Below are 22,718 nucleotides of genomic sequence, written 5' to 3' on the forward strand. Positions count from 1 at the left end.
AGAATTGGCAGGGTTGTATATAGAAGAACTCTTACTGTAGATATTGCTGTCAGAGGTGTTCAGCTATTGAACAGCTTGTCATATAAAAATAGTTAATCTGACTGCCTCAATCCACTCAGTATTCACAACTGAGAATGATAATGAATAATTTAGATTCTGGAAGTGTGTGTCATGACATGGAAAGGCCCTACAGCCTACCAAATACAACAGAAAGATAGAATTGCATTTAACAAAGTGCATTTAAATCCTAGAGGTTTTAATTAATCATTTATCAAATCCATCTGTGAAAACGATTCTACTGTGTGTTCATAAGACAAAGGGTAAGAAGGACTGATCTTAAAGGAATTCTTCACCCAAAAATTAAGATTCTATCATTCATTCAATCATTTATTTATTTCCCTTTGTAGTTCCAGATTTTTTTGACTTTCTTTCTTCACTGAAATAAAAAGGTAGATATTCATGCAGCTCTTTTTAATTGAATGCAGACAGATGCTGTCAATCTCCAAAAATGAAAAAAAAAACGAGCATCATAAAAGGAGTCCATATGACTCATGTGCTGTATTCCAGGTATTCTGAAATCATATGATAACTCTGTGTGAGTTTAAACCAATTTAAGCCATTATTTCATGACTAATGTCATTAATTGTCTTGTGTCTGGCAGCTGATCTTAATGCACCAAGTTTGAATATGCTGAAGCACAAATTTCAATCTGTTCTTCAGAATCAAAACCCTTAAATTCTGTATGATTCCCATAGTGGTTTTGATTCCTCTTAACGATTCCCGTTCTGTTAACTTCCATTATTCTTTTAGTGCTTTTTATGGAATAAATATTTGGGATAATTTGAATAAGTCATTTTTTCCAAAGTCTTTGAAAAAGGCTTGATTGACTAAAATGAACCAATTCATTAGAATAATTTGTTCAGTACTCACTCACTCAATCGTTCTTCACCGGTTGCTGTATTTTGATTGTTATCTTATGACTTCAGGAAACATATATAGTACACAAGTCAATTTGACTACTTTTATGCTATTTCATGGTGTATTTTTGTCATTTTGGAGCTTGACAGCTTCATTCACTTGAATTGTTTGGAAAACCTGTTGTGTTCCACAAAAGAATCACTCATACAGGTTTACTAATGACATGAGAGTGAGTACATGATTTTAAGGTGAGCTATTCCTTTAAATTATGTTTTGAACTTTTTCCTGGTGCAAGTATTTTTAGTATGATTAGCAGTCAGTCTGTGACTGAACAGAATGAGGTCTCGTGTGAAGCAGTCAGAACTTGTATCCCTCAGCGTTTCCTAGGCATGCCATCTCCAGGTGTCCTTGGAGAGCAGAGATACACAGCCAGCTAATTAAACATAACACAAAGCTATTGAAATGACAGTCCTGTCTTATGTGCAATTAATTATTATGAAAGCGGAGTTTCCCTAAACCGAGTCCTCCAACCAGTTTTAAATTTCAACCTATTTAAGTCTCATGAATATTTCATGTGTTCGGTGATCCTCAGTTATCCTCGTGTGTGTGGAGCATGGGCTGCTCTACTGTAACCGCTCAAGTGCACTCTGCAGGCGCTTTTTGTTTTTTTTTTGTTTTTTTGTTTTGCTGCTGTCACTTTAAATGGATAAATAGGCTTGATGAGAACAGTGTTATTTACTCAGAAAGGCCCGTTCAGTGAACAGCTATTATGAGCCTGTTTACAGGGGTCATATTTCGTATTCATAGTTTTAGCTTTTAACATGAGGTCAACTAATAATTATCTATGATAATTATCGATAGATAGATAGATAGATAGATAGATAGATAGATAGATAGCTAGAGGATGGATGGATGGATAAACAGTTGATAGATAGATAGATAGATAGATAGATAGTTAGATAGAATGACCTATTTAGTCTGAATAGATAAACTTGCCCTTAGTAGTTAAAACTACAGTGTTTTCCTCTGTTTGCAGCAGTTTAAAACTGTTCATGAAACAGCCTCAGTTTTATTTTTATTACAAGCAGTTGTGAAGACCTTAGGGAAGGTTATTATATGAAAACAGCCATCAATCTTAACACTGTATACCTCTGGGGAAGCGTCACATTGCATGCTCATTAAAGATTCATCACACATTTTGAAACATCCTTCAAAAAAGCAGAAACGGCAGAGATATTGATCCTCGACGACACTGATCATCAAAGAATTTCTGTAGATGAAAGAAAGATTGAGTGACGGCTATTCAAATCTGCTGATGATTTTAACTATCACACTAATACAATGTGAGAAAATGAAAGGCAGATGCCAATATCATTACACTGATATGATCAGTGGTGTTTCATTAATTCTGCGTTCAAAGCACAAAGGCATCAGCTTTGAGCTAATGTGTCAGAATAGTCAAATTTCACTCTTAGTAATGAGTCACAAGCCCAGACAGATGTAAACACAGTGGCGAGAGGGTTGATAGCTAAACCATGTGACTTGACTTGCTGCCTAGACAGCATCCTAATCGTCATGGAAACTCTTAAGTGCACGATTTGAAGTGTTCTGCATAGTCAGCAACAACTTCACTACCTACACAAATAGTTCTTTGCATGCTATTTCAATTGATTGCATAAGTGATATCATTGCACTCTAAAAAATGCTGGGTTAAATATAACCCAGTGCTGGGTTAAAAAGGGACAAACCCAGCTATTGGGTTGTTTTGACCCAGCGGTTGGGTTCAAAACATCCCAACCACTGGGTCAAAACAACCCAATAGCTGGGTCAATACAACCCAACAGCTGGGTTTGTCCCTTTTTAACCCAGCATTTTTAGAGTGTAGCATGTTGCTAAGCTAAAGCAACAATGCTTTAATGAAAATGAAAACAAAAAACTGTGTAAAACAGTCAATTCTTGGTCATTTTCATCAACTAGTTGATATATAAGTTCATTTATATTCAACATTTCTTTCACCTCATCCACCATCTTTGACTGGGGAAAACAATGCTAATAATAGCATGCAACTAACCATATAGACATTGAGAACAACTGATTTAAAGGTTGTAGAGAAAATGTCATCCTAAATCATAACGTCTTTGCTCCTCAGGTTGGAGGGAACAGAAGAAAAATTCCGGAACAGAGAGAGCAGGCCTGAAGATCTGCAGACAATAGCCGAACTGAAGGATATGGTGACCGAGAGAGAATCTTTGGTAAAGAAACTGGTGGTAAGAGCACTTTTAAGAAGTGTGACATCCTCATTCACAATATATGAGGTTTATTGTGAAATTTCTCAGCTGTGAATCTTGTTATACAAGACGAGGTGTCCCACGGGTGCTCTGTCCTGCTGAGATTAGCAGAGCCTCACAAGACTGGAGGGAGAGATCTATTTCAGAGCAGACAGCCCTGCTGAAAAGACCAGCTTAATCCTGCTCTAGACACAGTGACAGCCGCTTTTTCTATGAAATTCACTCCTTAAAACAATGGATGTTTACGAAAAAGACTTTCTTTGCTAATAAAAATAGCAAACTAAAATGCGTTAAATGTTTGGCACCTATGTTTCTTGTATCTTTCCAATTTGGACTGCAATAAAATTACACTAACACCTGCTAAAATTACACCAGCTTTGCTGGTCTTTTCGACAGAAAATTCACCTGAAGCATTGAAATTAAAACCATTTAAATTCAGTGATACATGCAAATGATTACGAATGAAGTTGAATGCAATTCAGTTAATTAGCTGAACTGAACCAAAGCTGAAATGAAAATAACATAGATATGGTTTGATATTGAAGATTACAGGTGCATCTCAATAAATTAGAATGTCGTGGAAAAGTTAATTTATTTCAGTAATTCAACTCAAATTGTGAAACTCGTGTATTAAATAAATTCAGTGCACACAGACTGAAGTAGTTTAAGTCTTTGGTTCTTTTAATTGTGATGATTTTGGCTCACATTTAACAAAAACCCACAAATTCACTATCTCAACAAATTAGAATACTTCATAAGACAAATAAAAAAACATTTTTAGTGAATTGTTGGCCTTCTGGAAAGTATGTTCATTTACTGTGCATGTACTCAATACTTGGTAGGGGCTCTTCCACGACATTCTAATTTATTGAGATGCACCTGTATAAAACTGTTGTAGCTTCGGATGTCCCGAGTTCGAGTCCCGGCTCGCAGACCTTTCCCGATCCTGTCCCCCTCTCTCTCCCGCTTCACTTCCTGTCCAGCTACTGTCCTATCAGAATAAAAAAAAAGGCAAAAATGAAAAAAAAAAGAACTAAATAAAAAGATCAGAATTGCGACATATAATCTAGCACTTCTGAGAAAAAAGGTCCAAATTGTGAGAAATAAATTTGCAATTGAGAAGTCAATATTGTGAGATAAAAAGTCACAATTACCTTTTTTATTTTTTATTTCATGGTGTAAACAAAAAACAGAATTGCAAGATAGAAGTTCAGAATTGTGAGATGTAAACTCATCATTGCGAGAAAGTAATAAGTAGTTTATATTTCGCAGTCATGACATTTTTTCTCAAAAAAGTCCAAGTTGTTAGACAAAAAATCAGAATTACCTTTTATTTTTTATTTAATGATGAAACAGGCTTCCATTGATATGTGATATTTTATGAAGGTAAAGAAGAAAATATAAAGAAACTTTGAATATCAAATAGACCACCAGAGAACACCATTTAATTAAAATGTATGTTTTTAATGGGAAAACAAATTCACATTTTATCATGGCTATTTTTGTGATTTTATAAAAAATATATTTTCGAATTAAAATAGAATTTCTTAATGTATGGACATGTATAATGCACATACAAAAAAATATACAAATATATTAAACAATTTGACCATTTTTATCATCGCATGAAATGGTATTTGTAATAGAAGCTTACAATTAATTTGTATTCATATATTTAAGCTTGCAGAACACTTAGTAGCAGATGTTTGTGTTTAGTCACATGTTCTGGAGACTCTTATATCAGTGGTGTTATAATGTCCATGAGTATCATGAGAGAATCTATTTTTCCTTCCAGGATGACAAAAAGTTTTACCAGCTGGAGCTTGTCAACAGAGAGACCAACTTCAACAAAATATTCAACACAAACCCAAATGTTGGTGTCATTAACCCTCTTGTTAAGGTAAGAGTTCTTCTTTGTACTCTACTATGTCCTTGTGTGTGGAGCTAGTAGTTGGTTAGTTTAAGACGTAGTTGCTGGTCCAAAACCTAGTGATCTGATTAGGCTCCATTTTAGTTTGGATGCTGTCTGTTCGCATGGCATACACTCTTTTCAAATAGCTTTGCAGAGCACAAAGAAATTGAATAAAATGCATGTTTATATGTGTATATACATCCCCTTAACATCGTTTCAAATATATAAACAGTAGACACCGAGGCAGCTCACTAAGTTTTGGAAATGATAGCAGTGAATGGTGCTTGATAGTTCATCTTGAATGTCATTTCTTACACTGTATCCTAGCCAGGCATGACACAAAAAAGCACAAAGTGATTAATTACTTGTGTACATTGCTAATTGGAGTTCCCAACCTGCTGCAACAGATATGGTGGCGGTCGTTTGGTTCCACAGTGAAATCTCAGTGGATCAAAATCCTGTTTTTCAGCTGTATATTAAACATCATATATGCTCTGATTACTATGAAAATGACTTTAGCAGATGTGTTGTGCCTGGTTAGAATGGAGTGTGTAATCAAAGGCAATACAACTGACATGCCTGACTGGAGTTCATTGGAAAAACTGTTCACTGGAAGCATGCTGGAGCTCTTACACACACACACACACACACACACACAAACACACACACACACACATTATTAAAAGGATTGTTCTCCCAAAAATTAATATTCTGACATCATTTTCTCACCCTCATGTCATTCCAAGCATGCAATGCTAACAGAAGAAATTATTATATTGTACTGGATGGTTTCTTTCATGCAGCTGTAATGAATGGGGACTGAAGCTTTCAAGCTTAAAAAAGCACACAAAATCCATATTAAAGTATCATAAAAGTATCCCATGTGACTTGTGAACTATATTTCAATTCTTTTGAAGCCGTATGATATATTTTCTTATTCTTATTTGTAAATGAAATGTTCATTTTATTTTTTAGTCTGGCATGTAATACTGCCACACTACCAATGCTAAAAATATTGTATTAATATTTTATATTCAAATAATTTAATATACTAAAGTATTTATTACTATTTTAATATTTTGAATTATTTTGAAAAACATTTTGAAGGCTCAGGAAACCTTTGTTTTGAGTTGATTAGCTGATTGGCATGTCACCATATTCTAATTTGTTGAGATAGTGAATTGGTGGGTTTTTGTTAAATGTGAGCCAAAATCATCACAATTAAAAGAACCAAAGACTTAAACTACTTCAGTCTGTGTGCATTGAGTTTATTTAATACACGAGTTTCACAATTTGAGTTGAATTACTGAAATAAATGAACTTTTCCACGACATTCTAATTTATTGAGATGCACCTGTATATATTTTTAAATATTTCTATTTAGCTTTGTTTCAGTTTTAGGATTGTTGTGCTTAACTTAACTTAAATGTATTTATTTTATTTATTTGCCAAGGAAACATTTAAGTTTAAGTTAAATATATTTATAGTTTATTTCAGATTTTTTACTATTTAGATTTCATTTTGGATATTTTTAGTGAGTCAGTGAATGTGAATGATTCACTTTTGAATCGTTCTGATTCAGGAACAATGTTACCAAATAACTTCTGTTCATCTGATCTTTAAAGCTATCGTATGAGCTCAGAAGACTACTTTTAGGATTCTTTTATGGTCCGTTTGTGCCCATTTGGAAGCTTAAAAGCCTTGCAGTTGCATAGAAAAAAGCCAGTACATAATTCAAAGTCATACAGGTTTGAAACAACGCAAGGGTGAGTAAATGATAACCGAATTTTCCTTTTTGAGTGAACCATCCCTTTAACTTTCTGTTTTTCCAGAGCTTAAGAGAAAATGATGTTTGTTCCATACGTCACAGCAGTTCCTGACCCAGTCTAAACAATGTCATTCTGTTTGACCAGATATTTCACTGTTGCCCTCATCTATGTTCTATAACTTCCAAGTGTCGGTGATTACGTGTGCATATACTGTATGTGTGTGTGTGTGTTCACGTGTGATTGTCAGTGTGTCTCGTTACTCTGCGTTCTCTTCCTGTTTAGACATCCAGTTCTTCTTTGCTTTCCAAGCCATTCTTCTTTCAGTCTGAAATTTTCAACAGCCTCTTCCTCTGACACATCTCTATTCGACTCATTTTGATTTGATTGGCTGAGATGCTTCCTCTGCTGAGTGTTGCGAGCTTGACTGTCAGGGTGGGCGTTTGTTAGGAAGCAATCATTGGGAGAACCTCTTAAAAATGGAGCATCAAGCTCTCCCAACTTCCTTTTTTTGTTTGCTTTTCTTGTCATCCTATGTAGCAAAAGCGAAAGAACGACAAATCAGCCACCCAATTCAGCAGCTTGGCCAATCTTAGGGCCAATGTGGAGGCTTCCGGGACAGGGAGCGGCCAGCCCCAGCCCAACCGCCTCGAGCCCATCCCCAACTCCCCCATTCACCAGCTGGAGCCTAACACGAGCAAACCCCTGCCCCCACCAACCCCTCTCACCGAACCCAAGAAATTGACGAGGTGAGGCGCACCTCATCACGGCAGACGCCTCGCTCTCTGCACCACAGGCCAGCGGACGAACACACCAGCACACTGAAAACCAGCCGCCCACTTTTCTAGAGGCAGCTATTGTATCCCTTTTATGTGCCAAGGAAATGCACACAGAAACTTCTGATGGTTTGCTTTGTGTTTGCATCTCCCAGGCTCTTCTCTGCCTAACAGAGAGCGGGAAAGCAGGAATTACTAATCCGATTCTCCTCCGATCTCCTCTGAAACGAGTAATTAACTTGAATAAGAAGTGCGTCGCCCTGATCTCAGACTTGGTCCATGTTACGATTCTTATTTGGATTGGTGCTATTTGAAGGGTGTGCTGCTTTTTGGGGTGAGACATGGGAGAATTTAAGCTGGTGAGCAAAAAGTCATTCACATTGACTTTTTATTTTATTTTCGTAATCGATACCCTTGCTCGGAATGGAATACTACCATACTACACATGCTAAAAATATTTAGTATGCATGGAATACTATATTTTCCAAAATGTGCATTATACAACAGAGCATATTATGCTGGGTTCTGTATCCCATCATGCAATGCTCTTGGTTTAACCTTTTAATTTCCATGATGAATGAGCATCTCTTTTTTTTTCTTCTTTTTAATCATTTCAATAATTTAATGGCATTTTACACTAAATGTCATTTTATTATATTTTTTATTTTTATCATTTTATTTATATACTAATATAGTATTTATTAATATTTAGAATTCTTTTATTTTTTATTTTTTTATATTTCTATTTAGCTTTAATTGATTTTATTTCAGATATAGTTTGAGTGATTTTAGTGCTTCAGATTTAACTTTTTACAGTTATTTGCAAAGTGAATGTTGTTACACAAGACGAGGTATCCCACAGGTGCTCGGTCCTGCTGAGATTAGCAGAGTCTCGCAAGACTGGAGGGATAGGTCTATTTCAGGACAGACAACCCTGCTGAAAAGACCAGCTTAATCCTGCTCTAGACACAGTGACAACCACTTTTCTATGAAAGTCACCCCTTAAAACAATGGTGGTTTACGAAAAAGACTTTCTTTGCTCATAAAATAGCTGTGTTAGACGTTTGGCATCTATGTTTCTTGTATCTTTCAGATTCAGACCACAATAAAATCGCACTAGCACCTGCTAAAATTACACCAGTAAGCTGTTTTTTTTAACAGTGAATTTACCTGATGCATTGAAACCATTTAAAATCAGTGACGCATACAAATGATTACAAGTAAAGTTGAATTACTTAACCAAAGCTGAAATGAAAATAACATAGATATGGTTTGATACTGACGATTATTTAACTTTTGTAGTTACGTGGATATGTATGAAAGCTTATTTCTGCTACAGGATGGATGGATAAATAAATAAATAAAGGTAATTGTGACTCTTTTTTTCCTCATAATTCAGACTGAATTGCAAGATAAAACAGTCACAATTACCTATAAACTCAGAACTGCATGATTTAAACTCATACTTATGAGAAGAAAAGTCCAAATTCTGAGAAATAAACTTGCAATTGTGAAAACAAAAGTCAGAATTGTTAGATGAGGAACATAAGTGGTGGTGGGAACTCAAAAATATCCAGTTTTAATTCAAATGTAGCCTATGTTTTTATATTGCTTATATATAAATGTATACATTTATATTTTAAATTCACATTGTGTCATGGCTAGTTTTGTGATTTTGTTAAAATATTTTTATTAAAATAAAATATTTACATGAAATAGTATTTTTAATAGAAGCTTACAATTAATTTTTATTCATATATTTAATCTTGCAAAACACTTAACTAGCAGATGTTTGTGTTGAGTCACGTGTTCTGGAGACAAATGGTGCTCTTATGTCAGTGATGTTATATTGTCCATGAATATCAAGAGAGATCTACTTTTCCTTCCAGGATGACAAAAAGTTTTACCAGCTGGAGCTTGTCAACAGAGAGACCAACTTCAACAAAATATTCAACACAAATCCTAATGTTGGTGTCATTAACCCTCTTGTCAAGGTAAGAGTTCTTCTTTGTACTTTGCTGTGTCCTTGTGTGTGGAGCTGGTAGTTGGTTAGTTTAAGATGTAGTTGCTGTTCCAAAACCTAGTGATCTGCTTAGTCTCAATATTAGTTTGGATGCTGGCTGTTCGCATGGGATGTACTCTTTTATAAAAAAATTAAAAATAAAAAAAAAAGCTTGGCAGAACACAAAGAAATAGAATGAAATGCATGTTCATATGTTTATACATCGTCTTTACATTGTGTCTAATATATAGACAGTAGACAGCGAGGCAGCTCACTAAGTTTTGGAAATGACAGCAGTGAATGAGGCTTGATAGTTCATCTTGAATGTCATTTCTTACACTGTATTCTAGCCAGGCATGACACAAAAAAGCAAAAAGTGATAAATTACTTGCGTACATTGCTAATTGGAGTTCCCAACCAGCTGCACAGATATCATGACAGTCACTTGGTTCCACTTTTTTGATAAAAATCCTTTTTCTACAACTGTATATTAAACATCATATATGCTCTGTTTACTGTGAAAATGGCTTTAGTAGATGTGTTGTGCCTGGTTAGGATGGAGTGTTGCTGGGGTGCAATCAAAGGCAATACAACTGACATGCCGGACTGGAGTTCATTGGAAACACTGTTCACTGGGAGCATGCTGGAGCTCTTACACACACACACACACACACACTCACTATTATTATGATTGTTCTCCCAGAAATGAATATTCTGACATCATTTACTCACCCTCATGTCATTCCAAACCTGCATGGAAACAGAAAATGTATTATATTATACTGGATGGTTTCTTCCATGCAACTGCAGTGAACAGGGACAGAAGCTTTCAAGCATAAAAGGGACAAAAAACTCACATGAAAGTATCATAAAATTAGTGCATACAATTTTCAATTCTCTTGAAGCTGTATGATATATTTTCTTATTCTTATCGGTGAATGAAATGTTATTTTTATTTAATTTTTGTAGTCTGAAAACTTGTTTGACATGAAATACTACCATACCACCTATGCAAAAAATATTGAATTAATAATTTTATGCTAAAATAGTATTTATTAGTATTTTAATATTTTCACTTAGGTTTTCATTTTATATTTCATTCTATTTTTTATTTAAATTGAAGTTCAAGTATTAGCAATTTTGTTGTTTGTTATTTTTTAATATTTCTATTTAGCTTTTGTTTCAGTTTCAGTTTTAGCAGTTTTAGTGCTTAAATTAGTACTTAAATGTATTTATTTAATTTATTTGCCAAGGCAACATTTCTAATTTTCAAATTTTTGTTTAGGTTTTTACGTTTTCCATCTTATATTTGTAGTTTATTTTATTTCAGATTTATTTTAATTAAAAACCATTTTGAATAGTTTTAAATTTTATTTTGGTTATTCTCAGTGAATCAATGAATGCGAATGATTCATTTTTTTTAAATAGTTTAATTAAAAGTAATCGTATAAGCTCAAGACTATTTTTATGAACTTTTCATGGTCCATTTGCGTCCATTTTGAAGTGTAAAAGCCTTGCAATTGCATACAAAAGAGCCAGTATAAGATTCAAAGTCATACAGGTTCGAAACAACGCGATGGTGAGTAAATGATGACCGGATTTTCATTTTTGAGTGACTCAAAATCCTGTTTTTCCAGAGCTTGAGAGAAAATGATGTTTGTTCCATACGTCACAGCAGTTCCTGACCCAGTCTAAACAATGTCATTCTGTTTGACCAGATATTTCACTGTTGCCCTCATCTATGTTCTATAACTTCCAAGTGTCGGTGATTACGTGTGCATATACTGTATGTGTGTGTGTGTGTTCACGTGTGATTGTCAGTGTGTCTCGTTACTCTGCGTTCTCTTCCTGTTTAGACATCCAGTTCTTCTTTGCTTTCCAAGCCATTCTTCTTTCAGTCTGAAATTTTCAACAGCCTCTTCCTCTGACACATCTCTATTCGACTCATTTTGATTTGATTGGCTGAGATGCTTCCTCTGCTGAGTGTTGCGAGCTTGACTGTCAGGGTGGGCGTTTGTTAGGAAGCAATCATTGGGAGAACCTCTTAAAAATGGAGCATCAAGCTCTCCCAACTTCCTTTTTTTGTTTGCTTTTCTTGTCATCCTATGTAGCAAAAGCGAAAGAACGACAAATCAGCCACCCAATTCAGCAGCTTGGCCAATCTTAGGGCCAATGTGGAGGCTTCCGGGACAGGGAGCGGCCAGCCCCAGCCCAACCGCCTCGAGCCCATCCCCAACTCCCCCATTCACCAGCTGGAGCCTAACACGAGCAAACCCCTGCCCCCACCAACCCCTCTCACCGAACCCAAAATATTGACGAGGTGAGGCGCACCTCATCACGGCAGACGCCTCGCTCTCTGCACCACAGGCCAGCGGACGAACACACCAGCACACTGAAAACCAGCCGCCCACTTTTCTAGAGGCAGCTATTGTATCCCTTTTATGTGCCAAGGAAATGCACACAGAAACTTCTGATGGTTTGCTTTGTGTTTGCATCTCCCAGGCTCTTCTCTGCCTAACAGAGAGCGGGAAAGCAGGAATTACTAATCCGATTCTCCTCCGATCTCCTCTGAAACGAGTAATTAACTTGAATAAGAAGTGCGTCGCCCTGATCTCAGACTTGGTCCATGTTACGATTCTTATTTGGATTGGTGCTATTTGAAGGGTGTGCTGCTTTTTGGGGTGAGACATGGGAGAATTTAAGCTGGTGAGCAAAAAGTCATTCACATTGACTTTTTATTTTATTTTCGTAATCGATACCCTTGCTCGGAATGGAATACTACCATACTACACATGCTAAAAATATTTAGTATGCATGGAATACTATATTTTCCAAAATGTGCATTATACAACAGAGCATATTATGCTGGGTTCTGTATCCCATCATGCAATGCTCTTGGTTTAACCTTTTAATTTCCATGATGAATGAGCATCTCTTTTTTTTTCTTCTTTTTAATCATTTCAATAATTTAATGGCATTTTACACTAAATGTCATTTTATTATATTTTTTATTTTTATCATTTTATTTATATACTAATATAGTATTTATTAATATTTAGAATTCTTTTATTTTTTATTTTTTTATATTTCTATTTAGCTTTAATTGATTTTATTTCAGATTTAGTTTGAGTGATTTTAGTACTTCAGCTTTAACTTATTACAGTTAGTTGCAAAAGTGACATTTATTATGTTTTATTTTTTATTTCTAATAATTTAATTTCTAATGTAATATTTTACTTATTTTAACTAAGACAATTTTTATTAGTTTTAGTTATATTTAGTTTTAGTCAAGAACAACACTGTACCAAATGATGTAATTATATCAAAAAAGTTTTTATTCATTTCGGAGTTGCTTACTGCATACTGCTTGTTTAATTAAACATGCAGCTTAATGCAGTCATGCTAACAATGTAGCATACTATTTTCTGAATCATTCTCATTTGATATTGCATCCTTTTTCATTCTGTTTTCCAACAATAGTAAGTAATATACTGTGTACACAGTATGCAAGAAGCTAGCATTCCATTCCGAATGCAGGCAAATAAAAGGGATACTTGAGCTTTTTCCTAACACTGATGTACATGTATGCTTAATGTTATTTTCTGAAGTCCCATACATGAGCTTTTGAAATGGCATTGGAATGCAAATGGGAGCATGTGTCCCCACTGTCACAGTGCATGCTGGGAGTTGGCGTCTGTCTCTGTGTTGTGTTTTCTGTTCGTTATGGAAGTTATATGACTCATCTGTTACGTAATGTCTTTTTATTGTCTTTGAAGACCACACTGCATCAGAGAGAATGAATATTTTAATTTTGCAATATTTTATATTTGGAAAAAAATAATCATTTTCCATAATATACGGTTTTGCATCTGTGTGAACATGTAAGTTACACTGTATCAGGCTTCATATACTCTTTAAATACAATATTTCCACTCTTTTTCAACAATAAACCTTTGCCTATGGCTCTGCTTTTGCAGTTGGCATGTTTTGAGAGGTGACCGTATCATGCATGCTTTGCTGTCACTGTTACAGCTGCTCTTGACCCAGGAAGTATCATCTCGTCTGAAGCACCATTGTGCTTGTTTCCTTGCATGCTGGTGTGAATGTAAAAAAGGTGCAAGTGCTCTCACACACAGTCTATCCTGTTCAGTTCATGTCAGGGTGACATTTGGTCCACTTAGCAACTGAACTAGAGTCACTTTTTAATATACGAGTGGGGTCCTTTCTTATATTCAAAAATCTGTTGTCATTTTAAAAGAAGTATGTTTTAGAGGCCCTTCACACAGTATTCTTGCACTTGAGCACTTGAGCACTAAAAGTGCGATTTGTAATTTGGGAAAATAAAAAAAAAAAAAAGATTTTTTCAAAAATACTGATTACAAATTTACGTCTAGTCAAATGCTCTCTAGAAGAACAATTAGGATATTATTTAAAATGTTTTATGAAAAATTGACTTTTTTATCTACCAAAAGTCCTGTTTTTATAGGAAATATGTTAACAGCAATTTAATCTTTAAAAAAAAAAAAAAAAAACAGCTAGATGCATCACAATGGTCAAAGACATCCATCCAACACGTGTTTACATAAATTAATGATTTTTTTTTAAAGTGCTATTTGTAATTTGACACTTGAGTTTCGTGGCTTTTAGTCAATATGTGTTTGCTTCAAGGCCATCTATATGCTAATGTACTCCTAAAAATTGACATAATTCACTTTTAGTAGATATGCACATTTAAAATACAGTCTGGAAAAATTGAGATTTTTATTTTTTATTTTTACACATTTATGTCTGGTCAAATGCTGAAAGAATGAGAATTAGGTTATTATTTAAAACGTACCGAAAGTCCTGCTTAATATAAATGTCAACTCCAATTTCAGTGTTTGAGTTTTTTTTTTTTTTTAACAGCTAGATGCATCACAATGGTCAAAGAAGTCCATCTAGCACGTTCACATAAACCAATGATTTTTAAAAGTGCTATTTGTAATTTGGCACCTTAAGTTTGTGCCAAAGGCTTGTAGTCGACATGTGTTTGCTTTCAGGCAATTTATATGCAAATGTACTCCTAAATGTTAACAAAATTCACTTTTAACAGATATTCACATTAAAATATACTGTCTGAGAAAATAGAAAAGAAAAAAAAAGATTACAAAAAAAAATGTCTCAGTCAAATGCTGTCTAAAACGAGAATTAGGTTATTATTATTTTTTTTTTTTGAATGGACAATCCTTTTTATATGACTTGTACAAATTTACAGTTTTAATTAGTGGTTTCTATTGGGTTTTTAAAAATTAAATTCAAGGTGCGAGAATAAGCTAGATGTGTCATGATGATCAAACACATCCGTCTAGCATGTTTACATAAACCAATGATTGAAAATAGTGCAAAAATGCTGTGTGAACAGCCATCAGAATGCATTAAAAATTGCATAATTCACAGTATTTTTGCATAGATGCCAATTTGCCTCTAAATAAGTCAAAAGACCTGTTTGCAGCTCTGTTTCAAACACTGAATTTGTGTCTATTGATGGATTTTAATTGCCTTGTCTGGTGGCATGACTCACACTTTTCAAACTACTTTCGCATTAGTGTAATAAATGACATATTTATCAGTCCATAGTTTCTGAATTAAATGGCACTGTCGCATAACGTCAGACACATTCTAGGGCTGCACAATTAATAGAATTTCTAATCGCGATTACAATTACGGATGCCACAAGTATGTAATCATTCAAAGCGGCAATTAATTGTTCAAAGTCCACTTATGTTATTCTGAGTGCTTAAGATGTGTTTTTTTCTTTTTACAGGTTATCTTAAGGGTTTTTCCATTGTTTTACTACATTTTAGTTGTAGTATAACTTTATAATGCATATTTTTACTTTATTCTGTTATTTAAAGAAGAAACCAATTCAATGTATAGTTAACATCTGAGGCTTAATACTATAGAAAAGCAATAAATGTTTTGAAATGAGTGTTTTCAGCTTGTTTATTTTCATATAAGAATATGGCATGCAGTTGCTTCAAACAATGCAATAAACATCATTTAAAATAAATTGTAATTAATCGTAATTACAATTTCAAGGGAATAACCGACAATTATGATTTTTGTCATAATCGTGCAAATAAATGGTACAAAAGTTGTCACTGGGGCAGTACCCTTTCAAAAGGTACACCTCTGTACCTTATTTACCCCTAAAGGGTGCATATTAGTACTTAAATGGTACATATTAGTTACTTTTTAATGGGTACCACCCCAGTGACAGCTTTTATACCTTTTTCTGAGAGTGTATTATGCACATCAACATCTCAAAACATCAAGCTACAGTCTGATTAGCTGGCTTTAAGTGGTTTCCAGAAGGCAGGGGCTACAGGTTTTGATCTTTTTGATTCCAGTTTACTTCCTGAATTTGAATTGTTTGAACAAATTCAAATTTGAATGCAAGGAGATTAAAATGAATTGAAGTTCAAAGAAATCCATGTGACTGTGACTTTAAAGTTTGAATGTTCTTGTTTGATACATTTGAAGATGGATGGATGGATGATCCATCCATCCATCCTTCCTTCCTTCCTTCCTTCCTTCCTTCCTTCAACTCAGACTCTTCAGACTTCCAGACATTAAACTCTTCTTAAAGGGATAGTTCACCCAAAAATTAAAATGTAATGTTTATCTGCTTACCCCCAGGGCATCCAAGATGTAGGTGACTTTGTTTCTTCAGTAGAACACAAATTAAGATTTTTAACTCAAACCGTTGCAGTCTGTCAGTCATATAATGGAAGTGAATGGGAATCACGGCTTTGAGAGCTAAAAAAAACATACACAAACAAAACCAAATTAAACCCTGCGGCTCATGACGATACATTGATGTGTAAAGACACGAAACGATCGATCTGTGCAAATGGACATTGACACTCTATCTACAATCTCAGTTAGGAGTGTCAATGGTCCATTTGAGAGATAGGTGGTGGTAATGCACTTATAAGTCTGCGATCCGCTGTAAAGCAACAAGAAGAAGAAGACGCGTCACGCGCCGGCTGTTGAGAACGCACTCAGGACAGTTCGGTTATTGCGGTGAATCAGAGGTAAAAAACGATATAAATACTGTTCAGTTTCTTGCACAGACCGATCGTTTTGTGTCTTTACACATCAATGTATTGTCACGAGCCGCAGGGTTTAATTTGGATTTGTTTGTGTACGTTTTTTGACTCTCAAAGCCGTGATTCCCATTCACTTCCATTATATGACTGACAGACTGCAACGGTTTGAGTTAAAAATCTTCATTTGTGTTCTACTGAAGAAACAAAGTCACCTACATCTTGGATGCCCTGGGGGTAAGCAGATAAACATCAAATTTTCATTTTTGGGTGAACTATCCCTTTAAGAAGCAGGAAGGAGACATCAGCCAGCCGTCATCGTGCTGCAAACTTTCAGAGTCAGTGGTAGCCCAGACATCAGTCAGTCAGTCAATCAGTCAGTCAGTCAGCATTTCAACCACACAGCTGAGCTACCTGAAAAAACCTTGGCTTGCAGCTTATAAAAGCTCTTTCCTCAGAATAAACAATGAAATGTTCTGCAGTAGAGAGGGACAAATAAAAAGTGTTTCTATAAACGCTGACCTGCAGGCTAAATTAATCAGGATTGAACGCAGGTTCTGGTACTAGAAGACCTTGGAAAGAGCTGGAGGTTCTATCTTCATATACATATACAGATGTATTTATTTTGCAAAATATGATAAAACAGTAATATAGTTTAAATTGCATTAAAATTTTTATGATAAATACCTGTTTTCTATGTAATATTACAGTGTAATTAAGAAGTTCAAAAAACAGCATTTATTCAAAATAGAAATCTTTTGTAACATTATAAATGTCTTTACTGTCATTTTGTATCAGTTTAATTGCTGAATAAAAGTATTAATTAAAAAAAAATCCAACTGACCTGAACTTTTGAACAGTCTGAGGAGATAAACTCATTTGTTTCTTTAACAAATAACAGAAATTTCCTTCTTTTTTTTTTATGTTGATACTATGATCATTTGTACCATATTCATAACTATGGTATTTACATGACACGTACCATTATAACTTTTTGCAAGTGTAATGGGCTATTGATATCACTCTGTTCCTGGGATCTCATTAAAAAAACACAAAAAATACACACACACACACACACACACACACACTTGCATTTGTGGTTTACGAGTACTCTCCCTAGGCGTAATGGTTTTTATACTGTACAAACTGTATTTTTTATTGCCTTACACCAACCCTACACCTAAACCTACCCCTTACAGAAAACTACTGGCAATTTTTGAATTTCATAAAACACCATTTTGTATGTTTTTAAGCCTTTTGTTTTATGGGGACACATTTGTGTCCTCATAAACCATACCAGTACACACACATACACAAAATAAAGTAAAATAAAATAAAAACACATGAACAGGACAATCAACTGGTCTGCTACGCTTTGAAGTTTTCAGTACTGAGAAAAGCTGTAGATTAGCCCAGACTACAGTTAGCAGTGGTTTTGTAATTCTCTCCATGTCTCTTACTGTCTTTTTTCTGTTTTTTTTTTCCTCTATCTCTGTCTCTCTCTTTCTGTTTGTTTTTTTCCTCAGCCTTCCTGAAGGAGAAGAATCACCCGTCACCTCTCCAGACCCCCAGAGACAAGAATGGTTTGCTCAGTACTTCTCCTTCTGACTTTTGCAATTAAAGAGCATGTCGACCAAACCAAACAAAAAAAGAAAAAAAAATGATATATTATTTAACAAAACATCCTTTCATTTGTTTGTTTTTTTGCCAAGAATGGGTTTCTTGTTTATACAGTGATGATAGGTATGTTTGACATTTCATTTACTGCAGTTTCTATAGAGTGGTGCATACGCTGCTAATTACTATTTGTTAAAAGAGAAAAAAACAACAACAACAGTATTGTCTTCTCTGTATCTAATTTTAGAATGCCACCGTAATGACTTTGTTACAGCTGCATTATCAATTTTGGTAGGATTAAACTGTTTGTATGGATGTCTCAACACAGAAATAATGATGTCTCACTAATTTTAAAATAAATGCATATTTTATATTTATATTACTGGTGTATGCGTAAGAATAAATAATTATTGTGACATTTAATGAAGTGTGTCTGTTATGTGAGTGAACTTTTACCATTCAAGGAACCAAAAGCAAAGAACATATGATTTAAAATGCCTGTATTTTCATAAACATCAACACATATTGCTCTGAAACAAGGAAAAATAAACACTTTTATTGTCATTTGACTTTTTTCTTTACAATAACCTCCACAATGACAAATTGATAATTGGAGATGAGAGGTAAGTGTATGTGTGTGTATATATATATATATATATATATATAATAAAAATGTTTATGATCTGCAGAATGGAACATAAGAGAGAACAAAGGCTGTTATTAATATTTTAATTTATTTAATATTTTGTATTGCATTAATTTAAATGTGTAATAACAGGTTAAATATCTATTATTTTTGCAGAATCATTTAGGCTAATTCATTTAATTATTTAAAGTTATGTATACAAGTTATTTAGAATTTAAGTAAATACTTTTTCCTTACGATAATAATAATAATAATAATAATAATAATAAAACATGGATAAGTGCATTATCTGTGTCATTTCATACCAACCTCCATAAAACTTAAAAAGGACTTTTATACTGGCGGTCAGTGGGCGATGCGACCAAGTTATCGACTTCCGCATGGCACGTTTTCCTTTTACTGGGTTGTACCAAGTTTAGAAACGGGGGGCATGTCGACCAAACCAAACAAAAAAAGAAAAAAAAATGATATATTATTTAACAAAACATCCTTTCATTTGTTTGTTTTTTTGCCAAGAATGGGTTTCTTGTTTATACAGTGATGATAGGTATGTTTGACATTTCATTTACTGCAGTTTCTATAGAGTGGTGCATACGCTGCTAATTACTATTTGTTAAAAGAGAAAAAAACAACAACAACAGTATTGTCTTCTCTGTATCTAATTTTAGAATGCCACCGTAATGACTTTGTTACAGCTGCATTATCAATTTTGGTAGGATTAAACTGTTTGTATGGATGTCTCAACACAGAAATAATGATGTCTCACTAATTTTAAAATAAATGCATATTTTATATTTATATTACTGGTGTATGCGTAAGAATAAATAATTATTGTGACATTTAATGAAGTGTGTCTGTTATGTGAGTGAACTTTTACCATTCAAGGAACCAAAAGCAAAGAACATATGATTTAAAATGCCTGTATTTTCATAAACATCAACACATATTGCTCTGAAACAAGGAAAAATAAACACTTTTATTGTCATTTGACTTTTTTCTTTACAATAACCTCCACAATGACAAATTGATAATTGGAGATGAGAGGTAAGTGTATGTGTGTGTATATATATATATATATATATATATAATAAAAATGTTTATGATCTGCAGAATGGAACATAAGAGAGAACAAAGGCTGTTATTAATATTTTAATTTATTTAATATTTTGTATTGCATTAATTTAAATGTGTAATAACAGGTTAAATATCTATTATTTTTGCAGAATCATTTAGGCTAATTCATTTAATTATTTAAAGTTATGTATACAAGTTATTTAGAATTTAAGTAAATACTTTTTCCTTACGATAATAATAATAATAATAATAATAATAATAAAACATGGATAAGTGCATTATCTGTGTCATTTCATACCAACCTCCATAAAACTTAAAAAGGACTTTTATACTGGCGGTCAGTGGGCGATGCGACCAAGTTATCGACTTCCGCATGGCACGTTTTCCTTTTACTGGGTTGTACCAAGTTTAGAAACGGGGGGTGTTATATTTATTATATGCCATATAATTGATCAGTGCCAATGTAGACATAAAAGTGATAAATCAAACAGATTATATGACAGTGAAACTACTTTTGTAGTATCATGCAGTCTTTAGAATGAGTTACCTTGTGCTAGAATTAATCGTTTGTCTACACGTGCTCCCCTACAATGCAGGAAGATTAGGAATAAAGCGCCAAATCTGAAAACACGGACGGGAAGAAACCCCCATTCGTGAATGTTGTTCATACAGGCCGTGTAACAACTGCTCCTCCATCCAGGTAGGTATGTCAAATACTGAACTGTTGGGAAGGAAATATTAATAGGGCATTTTATTATCCTTGTAGGTTTCTATTGTTTGTAACAATTTTGCTCAAGAGAGAAATACAAACAACAGAAATGGTTTGAACGCCTGTTGAATGCATGTTATTATGAGTCATGAGCTGTCAAGCGTGTCCTTAAAGAACTTTTGTGGAGTTCTTGTATAATTATTATTCATGCAGTTTTATGAACTTAAATTAATCAAGGGACTGCATTAAAACTGCTTTGTGGTTTCATAAAATAATTTGCCACTGTAGGACTGTTGGAAGTGCAAAAAGACATTAAATGGGTTTTAAAAAGGTGATAAAAAAAGTGTAAGGGTTATTATTATCGCTATGATGATTTATTACTTAATTTTATGTATTTATGTATTATTTTTGAAACGTTAAAAATAAACATAGATTATCTAAGAATAGATAAATAAAGAGTAAATATAAATATAATATCAGAAAACATCATGTGACTTCACATTTAATTCATACTTTTTAATGAACATGAACTACAGATCAGTTAAGCATATAATTATTCACAATGTTTCCATCATTATGAAAAACCTGGAAATATTTAGGATAAATTGTGTCAGGAAGTTTTTAGTCAATACATTTTTCTCTTTTACTTTTTTCCCTGAAAAAAAAAAAAATGTAGATAAAAAGTGTACTTCATGAATGTAGTTTTCTTTCTTTCTTTTTTTGTTTTGGTCACAGATTGGTCTTGGTGAATATCTGTTAGATTCATTCAATTACTTTTACAAATCCTTGTCTAATAATCACAAATAACTTGAAAGGTCATACATTTTTCAAAAGGTGTGGGACCCCTGAATCAAACAGTTAAAATAATTTTAAAAATGTACATATTCCTTTATAAGTTCATTTTACATACAGAAAAAAATAACAATGTCAAGACTCTCCAGCTGCTATGATACAAGTGTATGAATATGCAAGGGTTTAAAAAGATGAACTGTAATTTATGTACAGACCATCGTCCGCTGCTCTCTTGCAGAATTCTTCATGTCTGAGTGATCCGGTTCCGTCTTGAACATGATGCTCAGTCCAGATCAGGTGTCCTTCATAGGGCTGGCGTTTGAGACTTATGTGATGGAGCACCACAAGAATGACATCCTACAGATCTTCCAGGAGGCCAGTGAAGATGCTCACTATCCTGTTGTAGTGAATGCCATGACCTTATTTGAAGATAATATGGAGGTTGGAGAGTGTTTCAATGCGTTCCCCAGCCAGGTGCTGCCTATATTTGACAATGCCCTGCACAGAGTGGCCCAGACCATATCTCAGTCGTCTTCCTCACCGCAGGAGAGTTTCAAACTCAAACACAATCTGCATGTTCGTATATCAGGTAAGCAAGTATAAGAACATCCACTCTTTTACAATGACACCTGTATCAATACTCAACAATCAGGATTTTATACAGTTTTTATGCATGTTTGTGCAACTTTCTGAACAACCTGACACAACAGCCAATAACATAAGTTTGGTGAGTTTTTGAAAAAAAAAAAAAAAAACCTGTTGGGAAATTATTTTTTCTATTAACTAGTGGTGCAGAAATTACACCATCTTCAAATCATAGCTACCGATGCGATACGATTCACCCCTGTTACGATGCAGTGCGATTCGATTCAACACAATGCAATATGATGCAATGGAGAAAATATGATCATTTTTAATGCCTCGAGGCCTGTTTCATAACACAAGTTTACCAAATAAGCCAGGCTTATTTCAGTTAGTCTGACTCCTTGTCAAATGATTTGGTTCCATAAAGCAAATTTAACAGATCAACTTCAGTCACCGTGGCAACTTATGCTTGGAAACTAACCTGGTCTAAAGCAGGTTAACTATCAGACTAAGCTGAGTTCCTCTAACACTGACCAATAGGAACG

The 22,718-nt window shown here is 34.2% G+C and overlaps 2 protein-coding genes across 3 annotated transcripts in view; both read left to right on the top strand.

The window, feature by feature from the left end:
• The window catches only part of LOC107697135 (protein FAM184A-like), a 141,793-nt gene extending 122,893 nt beyond the window's left edge, over positions 1-18,900 (top strand). The window contains exons 16-19 of one of the 2 annotated variants that reach the window (XM_016497786.1): positions 3,068-3,185; positions 5,002-5,106; positions 7,425-7,633; positions 18,277-18,900. In XM_016497786.1, coding sequence (XP_016353272.1) covers positions 3,068-3,185; positions 5,002-5,106; positions 7,425-7,633; positions 18,277-18,358 — 514 coding nt within the window. In that variant the 3' untranslated portion in view covers positions 18,359-18,900. The remainder of the gene's footprint in view (positions 1-3,067; positions 3,186-5,001; positions 5,107-7,424; positions 7,634-18,276) is intronic. The other variant, XM_016497787.1, reaches the window with a different exon arrangement.
• A 1,832-nt stretch (positions 18,901-20,732) lies between these two features.
• LOC107697136 (DNA helicase MCM9-like) overlaps positions 20,733-22,718 on the top strand; it is a 25,806-nt gene continuing 23,820 nt past the window's right edge. Inside the window, exons 1-2 of the mRNA XM_016497788.1 lie at positions 20,733-20,787; positions 21,827-22,177. Of these exons, the coding sequence (XP_016353274.1) occupies positions 21,865-22,177 (313 nt within the window). The 5' untranslated portion in view covers positions 20,733-20,787; positions 21,827-21,864. The remainder of the gene's footprint in view (positions 20,788-21,826; positions 22,178-22,718) is intronic.

The sequence above is a fragment of the Sinocyclocheilus anshuiensis genome, unplaced genomic scaffold (assembly GCF_001515605.1).
Source record: "Sinocyclocheilus anshuiensis isolate Anshui unplaced genomic scaffold, SAMN03320099.WGS_v1.1 scaffold38, whole genome shotgun sequence".
NCBI lineage: Eukaryota > Metazoa > Chordata > Actinopteri > Cypriniformes > Cyprinidae > Sinocyclocheilus > Sinocyclocheilus anshuiensis.